The sequence below is a fragment of the Juglans microcarpa x Juglans regia genome, chromosome 5D (assembly GCF_004785595.1).
Source record: "Juglans microcarpa x Juglans regia isolate MS1-56 chromosome 5D, Jm3101_v1.0, whole genome shotgun sequence".
In the NCBI taxonomy this organism is placed as follows: Eukaryota; Viridiplantae; Streptophyta; class Magnoliopsida; order Fagales; family Juglandaceae; genus Juglans; species Juglans microcarpa x Juglans regia.
Genome location: NC_054602.1, coordinates 33,071,794 through 33,098,342, shown reverse-complemented (window position 1 = coordinate 33,098,342; position 26,549 = coordinate 33,071,794). Strand labels below are relative to the sequence as shown.

The window sequence follows — 26,549 nt, the reverse complement described above, 5'->3', positions numbered from 1 at the left end:
CAGAATCAAGAATCCAAGATTGTGGGTGAACGATATTTGCATCAACATTAGAAAATATTGGAGAGGCAGCAATGGAAATACCTGAAAATGGAATAGAGAGTGCAGATGAAGTAGATGGTGCAGATGAAGGAATGGGCAATATTGTACCTACTTGATTCATAGAATAAATGTTAGGTTGATTTTGAACGAATGTAAAGAGTTGTTGGCATTGCTCTTGAGAAAATGAAAAATTTGGAGTTAAAACTGAATTTGAAATAGGTTGGCTAGCAGTGGCTTGATTAACAATAGGGTGCTGAGGTTTGGCTTTGTATCCAGGTGCATACCCATGAATTTTGTTACACTTATCAATTGTATGACTTGATAAACCACAGTGTGTACAGTAAGGACGTTCCTTTCGAGTAGCAGAGTTCTTGCTATTTCTTGATCCAGTAGAATCATTCATATAATTACTAGAATCACGATTAGTCAACATAGTAACAACTTCATTTGAAGATAAAGAATATGAAGCAATTTCTCTATGTTTTTCTTCTTGAAGAATGAGAGAAAAAAACCTTATTGATTAGGGGAAACAGATCAGAAAGTAAGATCTAACTCCGTAAATGAGTCATATCTTATAGATATGAAATTAAGAAGAACTGCAGACATAATCTTCTTGTTGAAAATCAACAATCTTCTTGACAACTCCACACGAACATGGAGGCATAGGGCAAAAATGAACCATCTCTTCCTAGTAACTTTCCAAGCGTGTAAAGTAAGAACTTACAGATGAGTTTTCTTAAGTCAGGGAGGCAACAACTCTCTAGATTTGGAAAATACAAGGTCGATTGCTTTGAGCAAATCTCTCCTTCAAATCATTCCACATCTCCTCAACAGAGTTGATGTAGATGACTAAAGCAGCAATTTCCTTGGACAAAACGTTGAGCAACCACGACAAAGCAACAATATTGCATCGGATCCATGCATTATACTTCGGATCTGTGTCAGCAGGTGGTGGCAAAGCACCATAACAAAGCAGAGTTTGTTCTTGGCAATAAGTGCCAAAGACATGGATTGATTCCATGTGAGATAGTTATCTCCATTCAATGGCTGGGAGACAAGAATCGCTCAAGGATGATCACCACTTTGAAGATAAAACGGATTGGAATAATCCTCAGAATTGTGGCATTGAACAACGTAAGAAGATGACAAATTGTCGAAGGAAATGGCCATGAGGAATCGTCACTGATGGATTAGGGTTAGAATTACGTTTGATGCCATGATTAGAGGGAAAATGAGAAGACTCGATTGTATGAAGAGAATTATAGAAACTTGTATTATATAGAAAAGAAAAGTACAAGAATATATATATATATATATATATATATATATATATATATATATATATATATATATAGTAGAGGAGTAACTAATGTACACCATAACTAGTGTTCACGTGATACATGTGATTAAAAATAATCATTATACAATAGATTGGTAATATATTCTTTGTCCCCTACCAATTAAGAAATGATCAATTAAGATCCTTATAATTCAATATTTATAGGGATCTTCAACCATTTCTAATTCAATATTTATTGCTCTAAACGCAAAGGGAATGAGCCCCATGCTTAAGGTATCCCCACTAGCTATGAAGATTCAAAGACCCAATAGAGGGCCGGAAATACATAGAATCACTTGCCGGATCGCCATCTTTAGCAACTCATGTAGTACTACTCCATCTGCTTCCAAATTGAATAAAAAAAAACTTGATATTCACAAATTGAGGAAGAAAATTAAAAAGAAGAAGAAGAAGAATCATGAGTTTTGCTCCCTTTATCCTTTATTCGAAAAATGCTTTCATGAGTATTACAAGCTGGACGTACGTATAATATAGTTCACTATTATCATAAAACATTCCATTGCTATATTTTGCTGCCATATTAATTAATATTGTGCCATAAATGCTAAAGGTGCTACCCGCCCCTTACGGGGCAGGGCCACACCTTCCCTGCATGGGGCGAGGGGTGAGGTTTTCACCCCTGTCTCCCACCCCTGAGATGTGGGGCAGGGTACCCCACCCCAGTAGGTGGGGTGCGGGGCGGATTGAGCATCTACTTAAAAAAAAATACTACATTTACCTGGTTTAAAAATTATTTCTAAGTGTAAAAGTAATTAAAAATATATTTTTAGAACTAAATTACAAATTTAAATTTTGTAAATATGACTATAATTTAAAAACTATGTAATTGTTAAATTTACTAGTGTATATTTTATGTAAAGTATAGTATATTAACTTTTAAATTATGTAGTTTTAAAATTTATCAATATATATTTTATAAACAAATCTAATAAATTGTAATATATATTTATGTTTATATATATATATATATATATATAATAATATATATAAATATAGGCGAGGGCGGGGCGGGATGGGGTGGGATTGGGCCCTCCCCGCCACCTGCTCCCGTTAAGGGCCCTATATGCGGAGTAGGAGGCCCGTCCCAGCATGGGCGAAAAGTGATTACCCGCCCCACCATGCGGAGGCAAGGTAAATAGTCAGGCCTGCAGCCCACGCTTAATAAATACTACTGCTTCTTTAAAAGGCCAGTCAGTGCTTATCATATCATGTACGTATAGAGTTATTATTAAGTTTGACCCAAATGAATTGATTTATTAGCCTTTAAAACGTAGAACGTGCACAGACACGGATGATATATATACACACACTAATACACCTCATGTTTTACTTACGTTTGCAGATCAAGTACTACTTTACTAGCTGGCATGTAATAGGACATGATGATGATGTGCATGGATGCATGCCCATATATATTTATTTCAACGGCGCGACCTTGGCATGTTTTTGTTCACATTTGGGAAAACATGCATTAATTCACAAGCACTACCGCGTATTCATGGTAGAAATTCCTTCATGCCCATAATTAATGTCATATGTATCACATTGCAAGATTCTGTTCTATCTGCATATAATTATATGATGCGCTCATCATTATCTATCATCATCTTGAGAATTAAACAAAAAGTATATATACTGCCAAAATCATGGGACAAAGAAAACCTCGATCGAGACGTACGGATAAGATCTATCAGAAAGACCGATCATCATGCGCGTGATCTGCCCAAAAGTGGGGGAATAAATAAGAAGCAGAATGATTAAAACGTTGAGGGTTTCTTAAAAAAGATATCCAATAAACGATGATCATGTGTGTGAACTTGCTTTTTCCCGGCCTGATCACTCACTGCTCTTTTTAAGCAAAATCAGAGATAAAAAAGAAGAAAATCATCAGTTTATGTGCTTGGTGACGCGGATTGTCACTAGTACGTACCTAGCTTGATTTCAACATATACAAGTCACGTTTACTTTTAGTTATTTAGCTTATAACTAGCTACTATCATATGACAAATATATATTTACAAGGTCGTGTGTGTATATATGTGTGTGTGAAATTATCATTTATCTAAAAATTTAAGATGATGATCGAGAAGATGTAAATTTAATTATTTGTATTATATTTTTAATAGTATATAAATATATTCTCTAGTACCTTATTAAATTTAATTAGAATTTCATTATGAAATAAATTTTATAATGCCAACAATATAAAATATATATTCTTTGTAGTCCACTTGCAAATAAAATAATTTCATGCATTTAGAATCGTATGATGCGGTAGTACCGACCATTATAGTGGATTGGGTTAATCATGTACTATATATATATATACACACACACATATATATATATGTATATGTATATGAGAAAATCTTATAACTGGTCCTGCCGTTTACCCCAAAAAAATAGCCTTCCAATAGATTAGTGCCACGTAGGCTTTCCATTTGAGCTGCAATGTGACCGCACCCTAGCAAGAAATACCTCTCACTTCAGATCTCATTGTCCCCTTCATTCCCCTCGCCCACCCTCACCCACCTCATGACAAAACTCTTCAAACACCCTCGCCCACACTCATCTCCGCAGCCCACCTTTTAGCTCTGCAATTTCTTGTTCTTCCGGACCATATTGAAGATGGCACATTCTAAGAGGTAATCTAGCATTGGCACCAAGGCATCCAAGTTGAAATTGTTACATCCATAGCGCAACCCATGCACTCTATTTTTGCACTGTGTACGTATGAAAGACTGAGAGTGGATCCATTTTTGCATTGATGGGTTGGGTTGTGTTCATATAAGGGAATGCTTTGTTTTAATAAAGGAATGCAAGGAATGTAAGAAGTTGTTGTGTTGAATGTTTGTATTTAGGAATTGCAATGGTTGAGATGAAGCTACAATGATGAATTAAAAGGAAAGCACAATAGATGTTTGAAGAAAAGCTCAAATGAGGTATTGGATGAAAAGCTAGAGTTTTTTAATCCTGAAAATGAGCTACCAATATTTACCCAAAATGCTTATGAGCTGTATGTCCCCTTATTTGAAAAAGACGACCCACTTTACACTCTGTTGTGACACTTTACATGACCCATGACATAGAAATCCGCCACAAACAGAGACTTTTTAATATGTATTGGTATTTTGATTCTTTGTTTTGAATATAATGCAAGGGTCCTAGAAAGAATTAGTGATGCATATAAGATTTGTAAACTAACATAACTCATGTATATTTTATTGGGTAGGGGTCTTCTGAAGTTTATACTTGCTTTTAAATAAAAGTCTTAGCTTTTATGAATAAAAGTCTTAGCTTTTACTAACTGAGATAACTACTGCCTACAAACACAATGTTTGTCTTATTATACGTGCAAGATACAAAATAGCCCTTAGCAATCCTGTAAGCACCTTGATCAATATTTTGAATCGATCACTATCCTTTATATCTTTTTTATTACTAGCTTTGCAAACCAGGGGGAGCAATACAACATTTTATTTATTTATTTATTTATTTTGTGTGAAGAAGTTGTTTTTGGTTAGAGTGCTTTAGTTTTTATGTTCACATGAAGCTCTACCACATGATAATTGTTTTTTGTGTTTGGAAAAGGGCCATTAAGATCTAGCACCCACCAGCCATATGCAGCCTATGTCAACTGTGTATTAACGTACGTGCTTAAAAGGGGATGAAGAATGAAGCTTTTCAGCTCCCTGTTGTGAGGCAAATTTACCATGCATCCAATTCACTTCAGTCGAATCTTTCTATTTTGTCATATTGCTATAAGATAACGTTGGAGTTAGCGCAACGAATGAATAAGATGGTACTTCATGAACGTGTTGCGATTGAGCAAGTCAAATTTAAAGCAATAGAGAAGAAGTATAGTAGAACCTTGAAAGTATTGTTGTTGTCATGGGTTACTTTTATTGTAATGAACATGTGGTGGCGAATGTAATGAATGTAATGGACATGTGGTGAATGTTGTAATCTTTTTTCCAGCTAAATGTAATGAAAATATTGAATGTTAATCTCTTTTCCAACTGAATGTAATGAAAATGTTGAATGTTGTTCTTTTTATATAAATAGTAAATGTTGTATTCTTTTTGTACCTGTTTTTGGACATGTTATGAAAATGTTAGCTATAGATGTTTCGAACACAATTTGGATAGCAAAGCTTCAAATCATAAAAAATACCATATCAAGACAGTCACATAAAAAGATAGCTTCGAAACATTCGGCATTACATTGAATAATAAATAAAGCTCTTGATCGTTTCATAACATTCAGATTTACATAAAGCACCAAGGCATTCACTCCCAATTACATCCACTCTCAATTAAAGACTATGAAAGAAAAGTAGCAAAGCTTCAATCCACTTCACTCTTCAAACCTTCAACCCATTCCACTCTTCAAAGCTCACAATCTACTGCGTTCTTCCTTGTCATATCAAAATAAAGAGGGGTTAAATTAACTTTACAGTAAAAATAGGTTAAATTAACTATCCATAACATAACAAAGGACAACAAAAAATTTCATACTGCATTTAAGTAACTTCACTAAAAATCCAAATTTTGCGATATGTTGTCGGATAAAAAAATAACAAAAAGGATTGAAAACTGAAACAAAGCATTTCTTGGCGTTAGTTTAATTATTATCAAGCATTCAATGGCATAAACTTTCTCTACTTTCTCATTTATCAAGTAAAATGGAACTGAAGCTAAACGAACTTTCTGATTAGGGGCATGCCACTGCCATATATTTATCTCCTTCACATAAACCGATAGACCCAAACAAACTCTTTTTTTTTCCCATTTAAACAAGAACTCTTTTTATATTTCTCTCGTTCACATAAACTGACAAATCCAAAAGATTTTTTTTTTTTTTTCATTTTGACAAACCCAAATGAAATCAAGTAAGCTAACAGACCCAAACAAAATCAAGGCAGGGATGGGCACTTCAAATTTGCGATATACAGACCCATACGAAATCACTGCAGGGATGGAGACTTAAATTTTGCAATATACAAACCCATACGAAAAAATAGAAATTAGAAGATTACCATGTAAGTGGCTATGGGGATGGCAGACAACGGTGATAACCAACTCCCAACCGACGGAATTTGGGTGTGATAAGAGCTACAGCGGCTTGATGGATGAAATAGAACAATGAAGTTTGATAAGAGAAACCCGTTGGGTTTATGAATATTATTTTGGTGTGACAAGTTTCATCCAACTTTCGATAGAGTTGCTTACGTGGCAAAGTTTACTTTTATTTTTCTTTTTTTTTTAAAGGAAGAGTTGGGGCCACATGTCCAAGAGTGACCCCTCCTCAATTTTATTCATAAACCCTCACTTATGGCAGAGGAAAATAGTGGAAATAACAACACACTTGGGGGGCTACAAGATAGGAATAAAAGAACTCCCAAAACCCAAGTGTAAAAAAAAATATAACCAAGAACCAACAAGAGCAACAAAATATTACAAGAAAGCAACCAGAATTAAGCAAATCTAACATGAGGAAGACCCATTTTGTCCATCTTCAACATTCCTTTTAGTAAATGAGGGAGTAAAGAGAAATCCTCCCATATAATACTATTACCATCTGAACCCATCCAAGCCAAAAAATCCACAGGAGCATTGCCTTGTCTATACACATGAGAAATAGAATAGTTCAATGTACCAAGAATCTCAAGAATCTCTTTCCAAAAATCTTCAAAATACCATAGACCACAATGAGATTTTAGCACCCACTGGAAAACAACCATAGAATCAAGCTCAATATCAACATTAACTAAATTCAGACTTTTTACAATCCGTAATCCAAAGAGGAGCCACATCCCTTTAGCATAGTTACTAGATCCGAGGCCAATATGTTTCGCAAAACATCTAATCAACTTCCCACTATGATCTCTTATTACCCCTCCAGCACCTGAACGACCTGGATTACCTAATGAGCTGCCATACACATTTAGCTTCACATGATCTTGAATAGGTTTATGCCACTTGACAATGCTCATAAATTTTGTTTTCGGTGGTTTAATAGGAATCTTGAGAGTTTGTAAGATAACCTCATCATCATGAGAAATAGGGATTGTACCTGCTTTCAATTTTTCACCCACTCGTCCAATCCAATATAAAATCTCCCTCCAAGCTGCATTAATAGAGCTGTAGAGACCTTCCATACGACATTTACATCTTTGAAGCCAGAGTCGCCAAGTGATAATCATAGGAATAATTCCCAAGAGTTGGCCAAATTGAGAACGTTTGGACGCCTTACCGAACCACATAGAAATAGTGTTATGCCAATCTTGCCAAGGCACATAATTCAAACCAACAAGCACCGCAGCTTTCTTCCATATCACTCGAGCAAAATCACCACCTGCAAAAACATGGTTTTGATCTTCATAGCTGCCATTAACACAGCAATCACATTTGGAGACAATATGAGTGCCCACATTTCTCAACCGATCATCAACACTTAACGAAAAATTAAGAGCCTTCCAAATAATAACAGAAATATTATGAGGTAAAATAGAATTCCTAACCCAGTGCGACTACTGTACCTTAGGAGATCGAACTCTCAAAATGTCCAACGCATTGTGAGTAGAGAATTTATCATCAGAGTTACCTGTCCACACTAAAATGTCTTCCCCTGCTTTAGCATTGTAAAGAGTATTAAGAATAGCAGCCGAATGTATCTCCCCAATTAATCTTTGAATCAAAGATACATCCCAACCAGACTCCACTCTACAATCCTTCACTCTCAGCTTCGAACAATCAGAAATTGGAAATATTTCACAAAGCAAGCCCTCCTCAAGCCAATTGTCCCTCCAAAAGGAAATATCCTTTAGTTTCCATTTGGAATTTTGTAGAACCTCCGGCATACAGGACATAATACTTTTCCAAAAACTACTTCCTTTCGCCTGGTTGACAAGAGAAATATGATTATCTTTTATGTATTTGCCCTAAAAGAAATTCGACCACAATGAGTTCTCCTTAAGGACTTTCCAAGCAAACTTCGTATGAAGAGATTTTTGAACCTCTTTGAGGTCCTTTATACCTAACCCTCCCTCTTGACAAGGCTTGCTAATAAACTGCCAAGAACACCAATGTTTCTTTGGTTTGCCCTCTCTAAGCACCAAAAAAAAATTCGACATACATTTTTGAATCATGGTTAGAACTGACGAAGGAGCATGAATAAGAGAGAGAGTGTGAATGGGAATACTAGCAAGAATATGTTTAATAAGTAATAGTCGATCCCCATTAGATAAAAACTTATTTTGCCAACCCCTTACTCGGCGTCGAATCCTGCTCACCAGATCATCAAGATGAACAGCCTTAAGTCTTCCAGATATAATAGGAATGCCGAGATACTTGAATGGTAGAGTACACAAAGCCAGTAATACTAAGAATAGATATTCTCCTATGCAAAGAAATCCTCTTGGAAAAAATAATAGAAAATTTAGCTTTACTCACTATTTGGCCCAACCAATTTTCATAAAGCTCTAAAATCTCATTGATCGACTTCATAGAAGCTTTATTCCCATTTGCAAAAATTGCAATATCATTGGCATAAAGAAGATGAGAGAAATAGGCCTACCTCGAGGGTGATAGAAAGCCAATATCTTGCCGTCCCGAAAGGTTTTCTTAATCATGCATGAAAGAATCTCCTCCACCATAATAAAGAGATATGGCGAGATCGGATCACCTTGGCGTAAACCTCGGCCAGTTGGGAAAAAACCTTTAGAAACTCTATTCATCACTACCGAGAACCATGGAGAACGAACACATTGATTTATAAGACCACAGGCCATTTCCGAGAAACCTAAGTGTTTAAGCAGATGTAAAAGAAAATCCCAGTTGATGCTATCATAAGCCTTGGCAATATCAATTTTTGATTGCCCCCTCGATGAGGCTTATTAATACTGTGAATCATTTCCTGAGTCAAACTTATATTATCAAAATGCTTCTTCTAGAAATAAAAGCACCTTGCTCTGGAGAAATAAACTTAGAGAGAAAAGGCGAAAGACGTCTAACCAAAATTTTGGAACAAACCTTATACATCACGGTGCACAAACTAATAGGTTTGAACTTATCAAAACCCGTTGGATGATCTACCTTCGGAATAAGAACCAAAGACGTAGCCGAATAGTACCTCGGAAGAGTGGTACCTTTAAAGAAATCTTGTATCGCATCGACAACATCTTTACCAACAATATCCCAACAAGAACGGAAAAAACCCAAGCCAAATCCATCCGGACCTGGACTACTGTCCACCGAGATAGAGAAGATAGTCTCTTTTATTTCTTGGATTAAAGGGAGCTTACAAAAATCAATAGTGTCAGCTTCATAGAACACCGGACTTACCAAATGAGACAAAACCGGGAGCTGACTACCAGGTTCGAAAGCAAGAAAGTCCGCAAAATAATTCACAGCCTCATTGTGAATGTCTTCTGGAAAAATAAGCTGACGACCATCCGGAAGAGATATCTCATGCACCATAGTGTTATTCTGACTCTTCAAGGCTCGGAAGAACTGAATATTAGGATCACCATTCGACAACTAGTTTTGTTTGCATTGTTGAGCTAACTGAATGGATTCCCTTTGTTGCCAGACATTTAACTCCAACTGAGAAATCAATAAATCACTTTCATCACCTTCTGAGTACCCATGTTGTAAGGCTTCCTCTAGATTTTCAATACGAGTCTCTAGAAAATTTATATTAAGGTCTGTTCGCCCAAAGGATGTTTTATTCCATGCACTCAAACATCCCTTAGTTTTTTTAAGCTTCCAAACCAGTCTAAACAACCCCTTATCATTAATATCATCATCTAGCCAAGTTTTTTTTACGCAATCAAAAAACGTTTCATGAGAAATCCACATTTGTTAGAATTTAAAAGAGGAGAAACTATATCGAGCCATCACCTTTTCCATCCATATTATCATTGGAGCATGGTCGGAGTTGGTCCGAGGTAAATATTGCATGTGCGCACTTGGAAAATTCACAATAGCTGTCGAGTTCATTAAGGATTTGTCTAATCTCGCCCAGCTACGCGACAAGCCAGATTGACCATTACACCATGAAAAAGAATTGCTAAAAGACCCCATTTCTAATAATCCCACCGAATCAATAAAAGAATTAAACTCTTTCATTGCTAGAGGCGATCTATGTCTACCTCCTCGACGTTCAGAATCTACCCGAATAATGTTGAAATCCCCAGAAATGAGCCAAGAGGAACTGCTCGGAATATTAGTAGCTAAAGTAGCCCAAAGTTCTCTACGGTCTATATGCGTACATCTAGCATATACAAATGAGATGCATAGCACTTTCCCAGCTTCCGGATATTCCATTGAAATGTGTTGAGAGCCCTGATGAAGAACTTTGACATTTGAGGCCTCGTTCCATATAACCCATAATTTTCCATTCCCAGATTCATTAAAAATACCATTCAACAAGCGGAGATACCGTTGAAGACTCCACATTCTACTGTCAGACAAGAAAGGCTCAGCAATAGCAATCATACCAGGTTTAAATTTGCGTACCAATTTACGAAGCATCATCTTAGAGGTGCCAAGACGTCTTAAATTCCAGTAGAAAATGGAACTTAACATTGATTAAATTTGAGAGGCCTGCTTCGGGACCTGGTAGAGCTCCTCAATTGTATAACTTTTCCATCCTTGATTTGTTTCTCAGTATCAGAGGCATAACTTTTGCCTTTTGCTATGTGTTCTATTTTATCATCCAGCTCATTTTCAAAGCCAGCACATAGATGTATATCATTTTGTTTCCCATCTCTAGAACAAGGTCCCTCTACACGTATGTCTTTAACTAAATTCGCCAAATCACCCTCAGCCTGAGATAACATTTCCACTACCCCCCTTGCCTTATTACTTTCAAATGAAAAAAATTCCACAAAAGGAGCAAGGACCGACGTCTCAACATGATCAACAGAGCTTGACGTCACAATACGATCTACCCCATCAACATTCTTCAATGCTGTCAAACCTATACAGACTTGCTACATATCAGTTTTTTGATTCTCATTCATCATCTCAGGACCTGTCTTATTGATTAATAAATTCCCCATGTCATGGATACCATTGCTATCAGTATGTGAAAGTATACACATCACTGCGTCTCTAGAGAACTTCATGCCAACGTCAGTATTCGCCTCACTCAAATTTTCATTAGCCTTACTTTTTGGGGACTCATTCATATGTTCATTAGAACTTGGATCACCATTCTGAAAAATCCTATCCGCAGTAATCGGTTCAGGATCTTCCTCTATCTCCTCTATAGTAATCATATGGACTTGCTGCATCTCACCATCAACAACATTTTGAAGAATCAGATTGGGCTCTGTTTTAATACAAACAGGGGGAGGCTCAACCGTCTTTTTCTCCGTCTCTTTTTGAATCCATCGTTTACCATCCTTGGTGGTATCCGACACAGCTTGTGCACCTTTTTGTTTCACCCATTTACATTTCTGAATATTATGCCCATGCACCTGGCAGTGACCACAATAAGCTAGAAGATTTTCATAGATCACTTGTTGAAGCCTACTACCGGTTGATGAAGGACTCCAATCCAGAAAGACTCAATCGGTTTTTTTGCGGCATCCATTTCAATACATACTCACGCTCCATCAGTGCGGGTTACACAATGAGTGCAATTATCACGTTGAACGAACTTTCCAATTGGCATTGTTATATTCTGAAGGAAGGATTCATGGTAGAAATTAGGGGGGAGGTCTGGCAACGAGATCCACACCGGCACCACTGAAGATTCTTTGGCATCGTTATAATCGAAGGACCAGTGGAACATATGGAACGAGACTCCATTAACATCAAGTGTTTCCCTGGAAAAAGCTTTCTTAAAGTCCTCTTCGTTTGAAAATCTCTAGAACACCAATCTGGGCTTGGCCGTAGCCGAAACCTAGAACACTGATCTGGGCTTGGCCATAGCCGAAACCACTGGTTGGGATTCTAAGCCCCATCTGTTGCATATCATTGAACGAATGATATCCAAGGAAGGGCACTGGTGTAGGAATTTGAGAACTAAGGAAAACGCAAATGGGGATGCCGATCTCACGAGCTCCTTCTTTGTGAAACTGATGAAAACTTCACCATCCAAAATTTGAGGCGGCCTCAGAGGAATCACAACCTCAGGTAAAGGTTGTGGAGTTTGAGCCACCATGTCGGCAAAAGACCGACAGAAGGATGACGCCGAAGGGCCCCCGGCAGCAGGCATAGCACACAATCGAAACAAACCCTAGCAAAGCAGAATTTTAGAACAGGGGCAATAGCGTGAAGTGTAAAATTAGAAGCTTTCATTTTAATTGAGGGCTGTTAAATACATAACACCAGCCGGACCGCTCCAAAGCGGTCTTGTATGTGTTTATATATATATATATATATATATATATATATATATATATATATATATATATATATATATAAATGTAGCGCGCGCATGCAGAGCAGAAAGCAATCTTTAGTTCAAGAAGCGCAAAGTGGTTTAATTTTCTTGAGTGGGCATTTGATCGATCAATGCGCCTTGATGATCAGCCCCATTTCAGTAAAATAAATATTATTGTTTCGTATCTAATTATAAAGGCGAAACTGGCCGCGGGATCTCAAATCTCTTTACATCCCTCTCCCATGCACCAAAGTACTGCTGATTTATTTATTCGCCTCAAACAAATAAGTATATATATATATATATATATATATATAAATATTATTGTTTCGTATCTAATTATAAAGGCGAAACTGGCCGCGGGATCTCAAATCTCTTTACATCCCTCTCCCATGCACCAAAGTACTGCTGATTTATTTATTCGCCTCAAACAAATAAGTATATATATATATATATATTATATATATAGTTAGAGATAAAATGAGAATTAATTCGTACAGTCCTACGATTAGATATATGGTCATGAGAACTAGGCGCTACTTCCTAATTATTAACAAAGTTTATTAAAGTTAACAAAAGATCATTAATTAGTTGATAAATAAGTTATAATCTTTTGGTATCACAGAGATATGTTAATTAATTTTAGAAAGAGGCTTCGAAAAAACTGAAGTGTTTTCTGAATTATACGAAGCTGCATGGTAAATAAATAAAAACAACAAGTACTTAATTCATAATATATATTTGAAGGCAATCGGCCATGAGTATTACTCCAGGAACCTCTTTAATTTATAGCGTTAAATATCTGAACATGATTGATTATGACATACTCTTAATTATAATCATTTAGGGCCGGCATGCACGTTCTGCACGCTCTCAAAATAAAAAATGAATTTTTTGATACAGACCATAAATTTATTTATTTATTTTTGAATATAAAAGATTTACAGCCTTAAAAATTCCCTAATCATTTTCCAACGTCGTGATAAAACATTCTCGAAATGGAAATTATTAGTTAAAAGAAGACACTGATCTGGATTTATTTATGCATCTGCTGCATGCCTTCTTTGACGTTCAATGATCTTATCAAAGAAATGGGCCCCGTCAAAGACATGTACGTAGTTGCTCCGAAGATGGCATATTGTTTCTATCTACTGCATGCAGATCTAGCTACCTACGAAAGAGATCAAGCAGATATACAGCAATTAGCTCTAGCTCCCTCATGAGTCCCTTGAGCTCAAAAGACTATGTAAAGGGCTTAATCCTCTCTTTAGGGCTCGCTGGGCATTATTGTGGGCTTGGGTCGCATGTTCCAGTGAACTTGTGATTATCAGGTCTACTCCCAGACGAATCTAATCTGAATAAAGTCAAATCCCTAACTGTCCAAGTATCTTGGGATGATAGGATGATTGGCTCGTTAGAAATAAGATAAGTCCTAAATCTCTAAAGACTTGGATTTCAAATAACAAGCGAGACAGTTATTTAAAAGTATCTAATGAAATCACAAAACTCTATTTATAGGGGTTAGACTACAATCGGATCTTAATATTTTGGCTGAAAAAGTTATACTAACATTAGTTGACTTAGACATCGGAAGTGTCCAATCAAACCCTCCAAATCTCTATACTTTTTGGTTGTGTAGGTGATCGCATCTGTGGAATTGTGAAACATGTTGGCAATCTACTCTGATCATAATAGGTTTTAAAATCACAATATTACTTTGCTCATCCCAAAATTCCAAACTTTTCTGACCTAAAACTCACAAACTTTGGTACACATGATATATAGCCGAACCCACTTGGCTTTGGAGCTCATGTGATTATAATGAATGAAACCAATAGGAGTCCTACTTTTCACCATGAATTTCGTATGCATGCAGCTAGGATACTGAAAAGACACAAAGTCAATTGTACATGTATCCATGTTCATGCATCTGAGGACTGAGGGAGATTGCTTGGGCCCACCTGTCACTCGAGTAATTCCAAATAAAAAAGTTAAATGCCACTTGCCATGATCTTCTTATTATCTTTCTAGACTAAAAAGAAAAGGACATGGAAGGAAAGAAGCAGGAAAGAAGGAAGGAAAATTAAGACTGCACTTTTAGCAGCATTAGATTTTGGTAGGCCGAGTGAATCTCACACGATGTTCTCAGTACCAAGGAATTAGATATAGATATTAATGTAGTCGGAGGCTAACATCCTTACATATATATCTCTACATCAATACAAGATCATGTATATATTTGTGCAATAATCTTATCGGATCAACCCTCTTATGGCTCAGTGGTGGCTTCTTGCATAGCGGACTCGTGGATTATCCAACAACTGTGGATGCATGGAAGGATTGCATGTGCATAGGGAAAGTAAAAGAGAAAAAGAGAGAGAAATAAAAAATAATATGATAAAAACATAATGCTATTTACCGCGTTGTTTCGAAGGATAGTGATACTTTTGAGATTAAGGTCTGAAATTTACACACATGGGTCACGGGTAGGATGTGTAGATAATTGGGAAGTGAAGAAATTAACATGTGGAAAGGGGATACTACGTGTAGGGACATTTTTCATACAGCGCGTGCATTTTGACCCTTTGCGGACACCAAGTGATCATAGTTTTTGAAAAGCTGAATTTCTGAATATAGTCATTTCATGTCCTCTCATGGTCGACTTCCAATGGCAACAAAACACATATACAGAGAGAGAGATGGGTGATAAGATTCTATGAATCTTCATATGTTTTTGTTTGATATGGTTGAAAATTATATAATGATCTAAATCTACTAACCTTAGCCTTGGAGGAGGCAGCAAAAGACAATGGCAAATAACAATACTTAAATAAATGGATTCCTAAAGACAAATGAATGATGATCATGTATTAATTAATTGTTAGGTGATGATTTTTTGGACAAAGGTGCTAACTCCCCACTACGTACAATATATATTAGTCTTGGTAGTGTGATTCCATCATTAATTTGGCAATGACAACTTAATTATTGGAAAGTGTATGATTATTAGTCCATGGTTCATGAACTTAATGATGCCCTAGCTAACAGCTAGAAACTATTCCAATCTGATTGCTGCATCTTTGCACTGATATTTATAATTTGTTCAATTACTTCTTGATTTTGGGGCTTGTTATCATAGAGAGTACAAAATAATAGACTCCTTGTTGAGAACGTTGAGTTAAAATCCCCCAATAGATCATTATCGGGTTTGACAAAATTGTATTTTATGAGTGGTAAGTATTAATTGCAGCAGTTACATCGTTCGTATCTTAATTTCCATACTTTTGAGTTCATGCTGGCAGGAGAAAATAAAACTTTTTTTTAGTGGATCACTGTACATGGAAACAGTGTTAACGTGGTTTTACGTAAGGTTTTAGGCTAGGATCTAGAAATTCAGGTCTTTAAAATTAGACTTTCAGATATAAAGAAGAAAGACACTAGGAGAGGGTGGCCTTAGGGCCGTGAAGTCTCCGATGCTAAGATCAGTAGAGTATTTTGAAAGTTTGTAAATAATGAGAGAGTTTAAGGATCAAAGAGCATTTCTCATATCTGAAAATTACTATTTATACCGAGAGTCTCGGGGACAGATCGTGTCTGCCTCTTGTGGAGTCCATGTCCTTTTTACTATTCCTTTTGTCAGAGTTCTTTAAATGTGGCATGTCTCTGTGACAATGCCATTAATGTGATGTGTTGCTCGTGTAGTGATGACATATTTGCGGCATGGTTCCCTGATTTGCTTTACTTTACTGGTATTTTCGGTGGTTCGTCGATGTTCTTATGTCAGAAGATCAAAAGTTCTTCGTCTTTCTCGTTCTGCCCTGTACAAGTCCCCATGAGCGGGGTGCGGCCGAGGGACGTCAGGCCTGTCCGTCTCATCAGCCATCGTTGTTTACTTTTCCTTGCAGGCGGCTTCCTTCATGGGCAAGTTTAGCTCCTGGGGCTGGATATCGGGTCAAAGTCCAGTGGGCTTATGAAGTGGGGAAATCCTCTTACAGTTACTCCGCCAAGAAATCTTTTCCTTATGTTGTTAATGGCTCCCAAGAAATCTCCTTGTGTTGTTAATGGCCCCCAAGAAATCCTTCCGTCCTTTTGGGTTGGCTAGATCTTCTGACACTGCCCGTGCTGCAGACAGAGAGGGCGACACCGTTCCAGAGGAGTTTGCTGGTTTCTCGTGGCGTTTGGAGGTGACTCCCGTTGAGTTGGAGTCATTGAGGGAAACCTACAGAGTTCCTCAGACTATAGAACTCGAGGTGCCTCCACCTACCGAAAGGGTGGTAGAATCTAAGGGTTACACCTCCAAAGTGGCAGTGTACTCCGCCATGTTCTTTAGCAGCCTCAGACTGCTCTTCTATCATCCAGTGCGAAAAATGTTGAATTTTTTCAAGTTGGCATTTGCTCAGCTCCCTCCTAGTGCGTGGAGGATCCTTGTGTCGTGCTGCGTCATTTGGCATCACGCGTTGGAGGAGGCCGAGGCTAAGTACCCAAATCTCACGGTGTGTGAGTAATTCCTCACCCACATTGGTTCGGTTGCAGTCGCAGTATATTGATGCGAGGGGGTGGACTCGTCTGCTCTTCTTTTTTGCTTGTCAAGGGGTGAGAGTTCTCTACTGGCCAGGCCAATTGGCACGCATTCCCTATTTGTGCCATATGGGGGTGGTGGGCAATGATAAGGATCGTCGTCCTACCCCAACCCTAGTCGAGACACTCAGGATCAAGGTCGTCCGTGCTTGGGTGCAGGCCCATCTGGAAGAAGTTCTTTTGGAGGTTCCGTTAGCTGAGGACAGCCTTTGTCGGCATTTGGCCCCCCCAGCCAATTTGTTCTTTGACGTAGCCTTCCCACTAAGGGAGGTCATGTCCCGAGTCCGTAGCTGCTCTCTTAGCCCGCTAGTGGAGAGGAGAGGGAACTTTGGAAGATTTCCCCCATTAGAGTTGACTTCAATGACCTTTTCATTCCTCCAAGGGGTCCTTCTGCGGAGGTGATCGTTATTCAGCCAGAGTTGTCATCGCCCAAGAATGGGATGACAATCGCGAACCTTCCTCGTGCTTTTTTTTGGCTCTAGGAGTTGTCGCGAATGTTCAACCTGAGTAGCCAGTCCTCGGGTCTGCCGTTGAAACTATTCCTAAGACCCCATCGGGCCCTTTGGTTGCGAGGGGGCTTTCAATAGTCTCATCATCCCTCGGCATGGCCTTCAAGCAGGATCCTTCGTCCTCGCTTGCAAAGCTTTTTGTTGAGGACGGGGGATCCCTTGAACAGGTTTTCATCCCGAAGTCTCCTCTACTACACTCTCCAGAGGTCAAGGTCACCTCAGCTAGTGATGAAGTGGCAGGGGTCGTTGCCTGGGTCAAGGAGGCGATGGCAGGCATTCCTTTGGCTAAGGTAGCTACGATGTCTGTAATCCTTGGCACATACGAGGAGGCTGTTGATGAGATCTCAACGGACTTTCTGCCAACGACTGCAAAGAGTTGTGCCGACCATATCTGCAAGGCTGATAGCATGCTTAAGAGGGTTTTCACTGGATAAGATCTTTTTGTGTAAGCTCTTTGCACCTCTTTTTCGTTTCCTTCTTTGATTCTGACCCAGACTTTTGTGGCAGGGCTTGGAGCGTCTGGCAGCGTTCATTGTGAATGACCTAGAGGAGGTGGTGAGCTAGAATAGAGCACTTCATTCGCTCACACAGATAGCTTTACGCTGTGCAGCGGAGGAGCGGAAGAAGAATGAAGAGGTTGAGGATGCCTTTGTTGACTTGTCGAAGTCTCACGATGAGGTTGGCCTTCTTTATCTCGAGGTGGTGCTTGGCTCTGAGGAGAGGGAGAGGCTACAAAAGTCTTTTATGACAACTGTCAGCAGGAGCTTGAGTGGCTGCGGGCCGAAAACTTGGAGTTGTGCAAGCAGCAAGACTTCGAAGATCGATCATATAAGTGGTTGTCGGGGCAGTACGAGCAGGTTTCCCAGTCTCTGACGGACAAGAGAAATGCCCTGGAAGGCAAGAGGAAACGGATGAAGGATTTGGAGACCAATTAGGCCGAGGCAAGGCACGCTTTAGAGGCCTATGATGCTACCATCCTGGGTTTGCGGGAGGAGCTGTCGTATGTCCATGGTGTCCGCGATGATGCCTGGCACTTTGATTATACTGACAGCTTGGAGAGGATGAAGACTCACATCCTCTGGAATTCCCGATGCAATTTAAAGGCTCTAAGTGTGTGGGAGCTTCCTCCGGATGAAGTGCCCATGGAACAGACTGCCCTCCTCGGGAGGGATCTAATCCCAAACGCCCTTAGGGGTAGCTCTACTGGACATAATCCTGCCTGCAGATGGTCGATTCTCCTCGGCAGCACTTCGATCAACTCATTTGATGGGTCTTGCACTTCTATGCTGTTCGAGGTTCCAGTTTCAAACCTCCTCTTCCAAAGCTCAACCTCGCTTTCATCCTTCATTTTCGCACACTCCATCACGCAACGCCTCTTCTCACGCCCCAAGATTACCCCATATCGTCATCTTGCCCTCATGTTCACTATTTCTAATGGAATATGATCTAATCAAGCTTTGGTTTGCTTGCGCCTTTACAACTTTCTATTGTATCAACTCAACTTATGTTGTATGTCGCTGTAATTTGGCTTTTCACATTGTAACTTGCCTTGTTCTTTGTACCTTATTCTTTGTACGCTTGTTCTTTGTAACTTGCGGCTTCATGTTGTAACTTCTGATAATTAATGAAACTATCTTATACTTTGTTGTGCCAGGCCACTTGTCTTTGCATATTCTTCTCCGATGTTTCCTTATTATTCTTCCCTCTCTTTTTTTATGGCCAGCCTAGGCGTTAGACGTGGGGGATTGTCGTCACACAGAGCTTTATGGTCTACCCCGCCAACGCCTAACCTATTCTCGACAACCTCGCTGGCCATAAACTCTTTTGGTTATGTCGTCTTCGTTCGCCCTTATTAGGTAGTTGTCCTCTTAGGGCCTTTAGAAATGTTGTTTGACGAGATCGATGTCTCTTCAATTTGCGCACCAATGACGAAGAGACTGCTTGGGGGGAGACTAACAGGTACAAGGTCAGTGTTTCCCCATACCTGGGTTGGCTGGAGCGGTGGGCTTGTGAGGTACTTTTTGAGTACCTCGAACCCCAGGTCATACTCGTCGTCTCATGTCTATGCCTTTCGCAGAACTTTGAAGAAAAGTAGGCACTTGTTGGTGAATCTTGATATGAACCTGTTGAGAGCTGCCACTCATCCGACTAATCTTTGCACCTCGTTTATGCTTCGAGGCGGGGCCATGTTGAGGATGGCCTCCACCTTTTTAGGGTTGGGAAACCATGAATCCAAGGAACTTCTCCGATCCAACGCCAAAGGCGAATCTGGGTTCATGTAAATCTGGTTATTCCCAGAGTAAGCATCTATGAAGCTGAGTATACAGTGACCCATTGTGGAGTCAACGATCAAATTGATGCGGGAAAGTGGGAAGCTGTCTTTTGGGCAGGCTTTATTGAGGTCGGTGAAGTCGATGCACATTCTCCATTTGCTGCTCGGATTTTTTACGAGCACCATGTTGGACAGCCATTCTGGATGGTGGGCTTCTCGAGTAAATCTTGTGGCTAACAAACGGTCCACCTACTCAGTTATGGCGACGTTCTTTTTTGCACTGACACTTTGACTTTTCTGCCTCACTCCTTTGGCCTTTAGGTCTACGCTAAGGTTGTCTTGTATGACTTCGGGAGTTATTCTGAGCATGTCCTCGTGGCTCTAAGCGAATACATCATAATGCTCTGTGCCTCAGGTGCCAGTTCAATACCAAACCTTGCCATGGCTTCTGACCGATCCGAGTTTAGGGGAACGAACTTCAACGGCTCATTTGGTTCCACTTTTCTAAGCCTTTGCTCATCTTGGATTTTGCCTTTAGCTGGGGCACAGACAGGCGGTAGTGGCAAGGTGTAGTCATCCACTGTAGGGCATACTGCGTTCACCTTGCCACTCGGAGGCACCCCTTCCTAGGTATGTTCCCGCCTCTCTTCCGCGATGTCTCCTCCTCCAACCCTAGGAGTTTGGCTTCCTCGTTGGTTAATTTCCATATTCGTCAGCACTATTGGTGAGCTTCCTAGTTGTCTAGAACGGGTTGTTGCAGGCATATAAAGTACACGTAAGATCTATAAGGATCGTATAGATAGCGCCACTGTTAACATCATGTTTAGTACGCTGTTGGGCCAGGTTCCAGCAATTTAGCTATTCAGAACTAGGCTTGCGAAGATAGAGAAGAAAGACACTACGAGAGGGTGGCCTTGGGGCTGTGAAGTCTCCGATGTCAAAGTCAGTAGAGTATTTTGAAAATTTGTAAATAATAAGTGTCTAGGGATCAGAAAACGTTTCTCGTATTTTGAAATTACTATCTATATCAGGAGTCTAGGGGGGACAGATCGTGTCTGCCCTTGTGGAGCCCATGTCTTTTTTACTACTCCTTTTGTCAGAGTCCTTTAAATCTGGCATGCCCCTGTGACGGTGTCATTAATGTGGCGTGTTGCTCAGGAAGTAGTGTCATTAATGTGACATGGTTTCCTGATTTGTCTTACTCTGCTGGTATATTCAGTGGTCCGATATTCATATATTAGAAGATCAAAGGTTCTTCATCTTTTTTGTTTTGCCTTGTACAAGTCTCCATGAGCGGGATGCGACCAAGCGACATCAGGCCTGTCTATTTCATCAGCCATCATTGTTTACTTTTTCTTGCAGGTGACTTACTTTATGAGCAAGTTTGACTCCTGGGGCTGAGTATCAGGTCGAAGTCTAGTGGGCTTATGAAGTGGGGAGAAATCCCATATTCCTAAACCATCACATTAAAAATTAATGTAATTTATTGTATAATTTTCATGGGATGGTTAGTATAGTATTTATTATAAGAATATAATATTATAGGAATTATATTTAGATATGAACACAACTGTTTTAAGAATTTTTCAAACTAATCACAAATTATTTACTCATATATATTTTATTATTATTTTTATTATTATTTACAAATCATCTAAAATCTATATTTAATCAGTAAGATCACATCAAACTATCTCAATATTATTATTTATTAATATTCACAAACTATTCACTATCTTTTATTACTGTTCATTATTTTTAAATTATTATTTATAAATCATCTAAAATTCACGTCAACTTTACTGCGTAGCTATATATATCCAAACGGAGGCTCACGGGATCTTGCTTGGATTTGTTTGTTATCTTAAAAACGAAAGAGGGAGAAAAAGACGAGCCCCGGCCCTCTGGTTTACCGGCGATTTCAGGTTGTGTGATTTTATTTTCCCCTCGTACTAACGCTGAGAAAGTACCTTTTATTAATTGTGTTTGGTCAAAGTGAAAGCAAATATAATAATAATTAAAAATTAAGACAAAACACCAACACTACACTTTTCCAGTAAACAGCCAAATCGTCGTTTGCTTAAGCGGTCGTTTTCTACGAGAATTAATTTATATGAACAAGGAAAATCAATCACAAGTTCACAACCCTCCAAACCAGCAACCTCACAGCGCCATACCACTTGAACTTATCAAGATCCTCATCCACTACAACCAATAATGAACGATCGATCAAACTGCAGCACCTCCCTTCTCGCTCTGGTATAAACCTCAACCTCACAAAGTTCTGATCACACGGCGGTACTGCCCGATACGTATTGCATGAACTCTGTATCCTTCTCAAGCCCCGCCATTGTTTCTGGTGCCAAAACCACCTCAAGATCCACACTTCCCTTGCCTTCTCTTCCCGGAAACGCCGAGATCTTACCATCGAACTTGTTCGCCGCACCGCTACGCACCGCCAGAGGCCGTCCCCACCCGAAGTCGTTTTCGTACATGGGGAATCTTGGGGAACTCCCCATCGTCATCGATGCACCGTCGAAGTTCCCCAACGGGAATAACCTCGGCTCACTCTCCCAATCCGCTACTCCCCGACGGACCGTGGCGTCATCGTGCGCAGCCACGTTCCGGTGCAGAAGATCGGCGCACCATCGCAGATCCCGGGACAGAAGCTCGCCGGCCGCGGCAACTGTCGGGATGCTCTGTATCGCGTTTCCAAAGTAGTACGGGTCCATCTGCGGTTCGAGCCGATGGCGGCAATTCACAGCCATTCGAAAGGTCGTCATTTTTCTTGCCGTCAGCTTCCTCGCACGTGTCACCGAACGCCACAGCTGGGCGGAGAGCGATTGAAAGGACGAAATCTCCATCGTCCGATTCGAGAGGTTGTTCCTCAGCAGACCCTCCAAGACAGACGATATCTTACCATTAGGCATACTGTTATCTCCATTAACCGTTTTCCAGCTGTCATTACATTGCTTTCCGAGTAATTCAACAGCGGACTGATCAACATGACCGTTTTGCAAGTGATTATAATTATTGGCCCTGTGTTTCAGCTTCAGAATCGCTTCCCTGCTGAAGTGAAAGATTTTCTCCCGCAGCGGCTCGTCGCCGGAAAAGGTCAACTTGGGACCACCGGGTGGGAATTTGAGCACCGCCGGCGAATTGAACACAGTGTTGCGAGAAAAATCTGGTGCTTTGGGTAACTTCTTCCCTCCCCTGCAAACTTCAGCGAATGTGTTGAAGAAATGCCAGAAGGAGGTCCCGTCCGTTACGGCATGGTTGACTGTACAGCCGATGAAAACGCCATCATTTAGCTCGGTAATCTGGACGGCAGCCAAGGGCTTGAAGTGGCCCAAGTAGCTGAGAGTTCTGTCGAGGGCGAAGAACTCTTTGAAACAGGGAGGGACGTCGAGGCCCGGAGAGATGAGGGCGTGAAGGGATAGATGCTTGGCTTTGGCTTGGATGAAATCGACGCCCTCATCATTACAGACGATGTGGACGTGGCCATCGGAGTCGGTGGAGAGACGGCCGGCAAGGGCGGGGAAGTGGGTGAGGGTGAGAGACAAAGAGCGTTTGAGAAAGCAAAGGAGGTCATCGATGGAGTAGGGAGGAAGGGTGAGCAGAACGCCCTTTTGGATGTATTGGCATGAGAGCATGGGCATGTCGGAGACAGACAGCTTGAGGGGTTTCATGTCGGATTTTTGTTCAGGGCATATTGTGCATTTGGAAACAAGGGTGACAGAAGAAGAAGGCATTTTGCTTAATATGTATGTATGTATATGCTTAGGGAGCGAGAGAGTACTGCGAGAATGAGAGGGAAGTGAGGGGCTGAAGGAGGGTTTAAATAGATCAGGATCGGAGGAATTAAGGGAACAAAATTAAAATGATCTCATGCAAAAATAAATTAAAAAAAAAAAAAAAAAAACTGGTGCTTTGGTTTCGTACACATAGGAAGCTCGATGGGGTGGTGCTGATGTGATCATTACTCGTAAGAAAGAGTCGTACTAAATACTTTTCAGAACGATTTTCCTATGCGAGATAGTAAAACGACACGAGTGAATTGTAGGTGTATCTATGTCAAGTGCATGCATCTGAGTTACCCAACCCAACCCAACCACTAGCTGACTGTATTTTTTAAAATCGTGAACTGGGCCAGCCCTTAGGCTCGCCTGTCCAGTCTAGTCTCGAGTAATTCCAAAACAAAAAGTTTTTTAACCATCTCCAGGCAAAAAATAAAATTAAATAAATAAAATGAAGAAAAAGCAGAGTCAGTCTTGCACTTTTAGCCGCGTTAGATTTTGGTAGGGCGAGTGAATCTATAACGATGCTTTAAGTACCACGGAATAGATTAATGGAGTTCGATATCATTGCGGTAGCAAATAGATAGAGCTTTCATTGTACGTAGAATCTTACCAAAAGTTTTTACTATTTATTGTTTGGTAAAAATACGTAAACATTAGTATGGTAGATTTTAAAAATGTTGGGTTATCCGAAAGAGATGTTCAATAAAACCTTCAATTTGGTGCTTTAAAAACACTGAAGTAACTTATAAATATGGCTTGCAATACCACGAGTATTTCACTCGATCTCTACACTCTAGTAGTTTCGAACCACCGATCTTTTTATAGTTTCACTGAGAGCACCAACCCGATCTTTACACCCAAGTAGCTCCAAGAAATCCTTCCAACCAATTATGAATAAGTCCACACAAATGGACTCAACAATACTCTAACACAAGTACAATGTGGTGGAGGTTTGTTTATCAAGAGAAAAATCAATTTTCAAGGAGTAATGGATCTTCTAATTAGGGTTTTCTCTTAATAATACATTGAATAACACAACTCTGGCATCTCTCCAAGTCCTAGAAGTCATGAATATTATTTTATCAGTTCGTCTATGAACAGTCGTTGTGAGTAATCGAGGGGCAATCCGCTTGCCGTGTCAGCCGATTTATTAAAAAAAACAAAAGAGACGAAAATTGAAAAAATAGAAAACATGACGATGAAGAAGACATATCTTTGCTTTTCTTTTCTCAATCAAATACTAATCTCAACTGAATCTTCGTGGGTAATTGATTGAGTTGTCTTCACCGTCTTACTAGGCTGAGTTTTTCTTCGCCATCGTACCAGGCTGAGCTTCCACTATCTTCGTACCAGCTTCAACAGAGATTCAGTGCTTGTCGTTGGTGGGTTGTTGCATTGAAGCCAAGAAAGACCAAAGAACATATCTGTGTATTACGGGTTCGATTGGGTAAAAATCTTCTTTACTTCAGAGTGAGGTTAAAATATGAAAGAACCCTAACTTTTAGAAACTTAGAATGCCCACACTCGACCAATCTTTGAACCAAATACTCACTTTACCAACTCTGATTTTTCAAGAAAACTCGAAAACTATAACAGGAAGAAAATGTACAATGAACTTCCTTATAATTGAACCAGAAAAATCTGGCATATTATTCTTGGGTGATTGTTCCGGCCTCTCCTCTTATATCAAGCTCTAATTGAATCTTATGGTCTAGAGGGGGAACATGAGACGCAGTCTGTGTGGAGGAGGAGGAGAATGAAAGGGAGAAAGAGATGGGGGAGAGGCAGTCTTCGTGTGTCGTCTTGAACAAAACAATTCGTTTAGTAAAAGGGAAACGATGCGTTTTATTTTCCACGCGGGCACCGACTCTCTCGCGGTTTCCCCAACCAACTGTATTAAGCATTTTTCTTATTTTATATACACTTAGAGTTTGTTTAGGCCACTTGGAGAGTCCAAACACTAGTGAAAAAGTATTTCTCGAGATTTTGCTCGACCCAACTGTCGAGTGAACTTTCTGTCCAGTTTTTCAGTTGTGACATTATAGAGTTGTTTTGACCCACTAAAAGTTAAAATTTGAAGATCCTTTTGAAACATGAATTTTTATATAATTGAGTTAATTAGCTGTCCATTATGAGATTCAAAAGCTATGTATGATTTATTCTAACTAGACCGATATGGTCAAGTGTTGTGAATTTACAATTTTTGCACTACTTGTATTCTAATTGCAACCTAGATTCCATGCACTCATCATATTTACAATTCAATTGAATTAAATTTTTCTTAAGATCAGCATGCATGGCAATATATTATTTTTACAGTAACAAATTGGTCAAGTGAAAAAAAGAAAACTTGGTCTACGTAGGGACAGTTTTTATGGTCAAAATGCGTCGTATGCATGTATATATATATGTAATATTATATGGAAAATTAAGCTAGATGATCAATGTCCGAATATGGTCTTTTCATGTCCTCTTATCTACTTGTAAAAGGCAATATAACACACACACACACACACAGAGATGGCGCCCGAGATGCTGGATAAGATTAACTGAATCTTCATAGTTTTTGTTTGATATGGCGTTGGGATAATCTA

General features: G+C 39.5%; 1 protein-coding gene and 1 long non-coding RNA gene across 2 annotated transcripts; both read right to left on the bottom strand.

Annotated features, from left to right (window-relative positions):
• Positions 1-5,598: 5,598 nt before the first annotated feature.
• Positions 5,599-6,553, bottom strand: LOC121264016. The gene is made up of 2 exons (XR_005940438.1): positions 6,438-6,553; positions 5,599-5,815 (listed from the first exon to the last, which is right to left on the bottom strand). It is a non-coding gene; the product is annotated as an uncharacterized LOC121264016 (long non-coding RNA).
• Positions 6,554-22,151: 15,598 nt separating this feature from the next.
• LOC121265960 (BAHD acyltransferase DCR) lies at positions 22,152-24,207 on the bottom strand. The gene has a single exon (XM_041169640.1). It carries the CDS (start codon positions 23,905-23,907, stop codon positions 22,444-22,446), a length of 1,464 nt encoding a protein of 487 aa, XP_041025574.1. The 5' UTR covers positions 23,908-24,207; the 3' UTR covers positions 22,152-22,443.
• Between the last annotated feature and the right edge of the window lie 2,342 nt (positions 24,208-26,549).

Coding starts and splice junctions, on each gene's coding strand:
- LOC121265960 (XM_041169640.1), bottom strand. CDS start 23,907: ATGCCTTCTTCTTCTGTCACCCTTGTTTCCAAATGCACAATATGCCCT.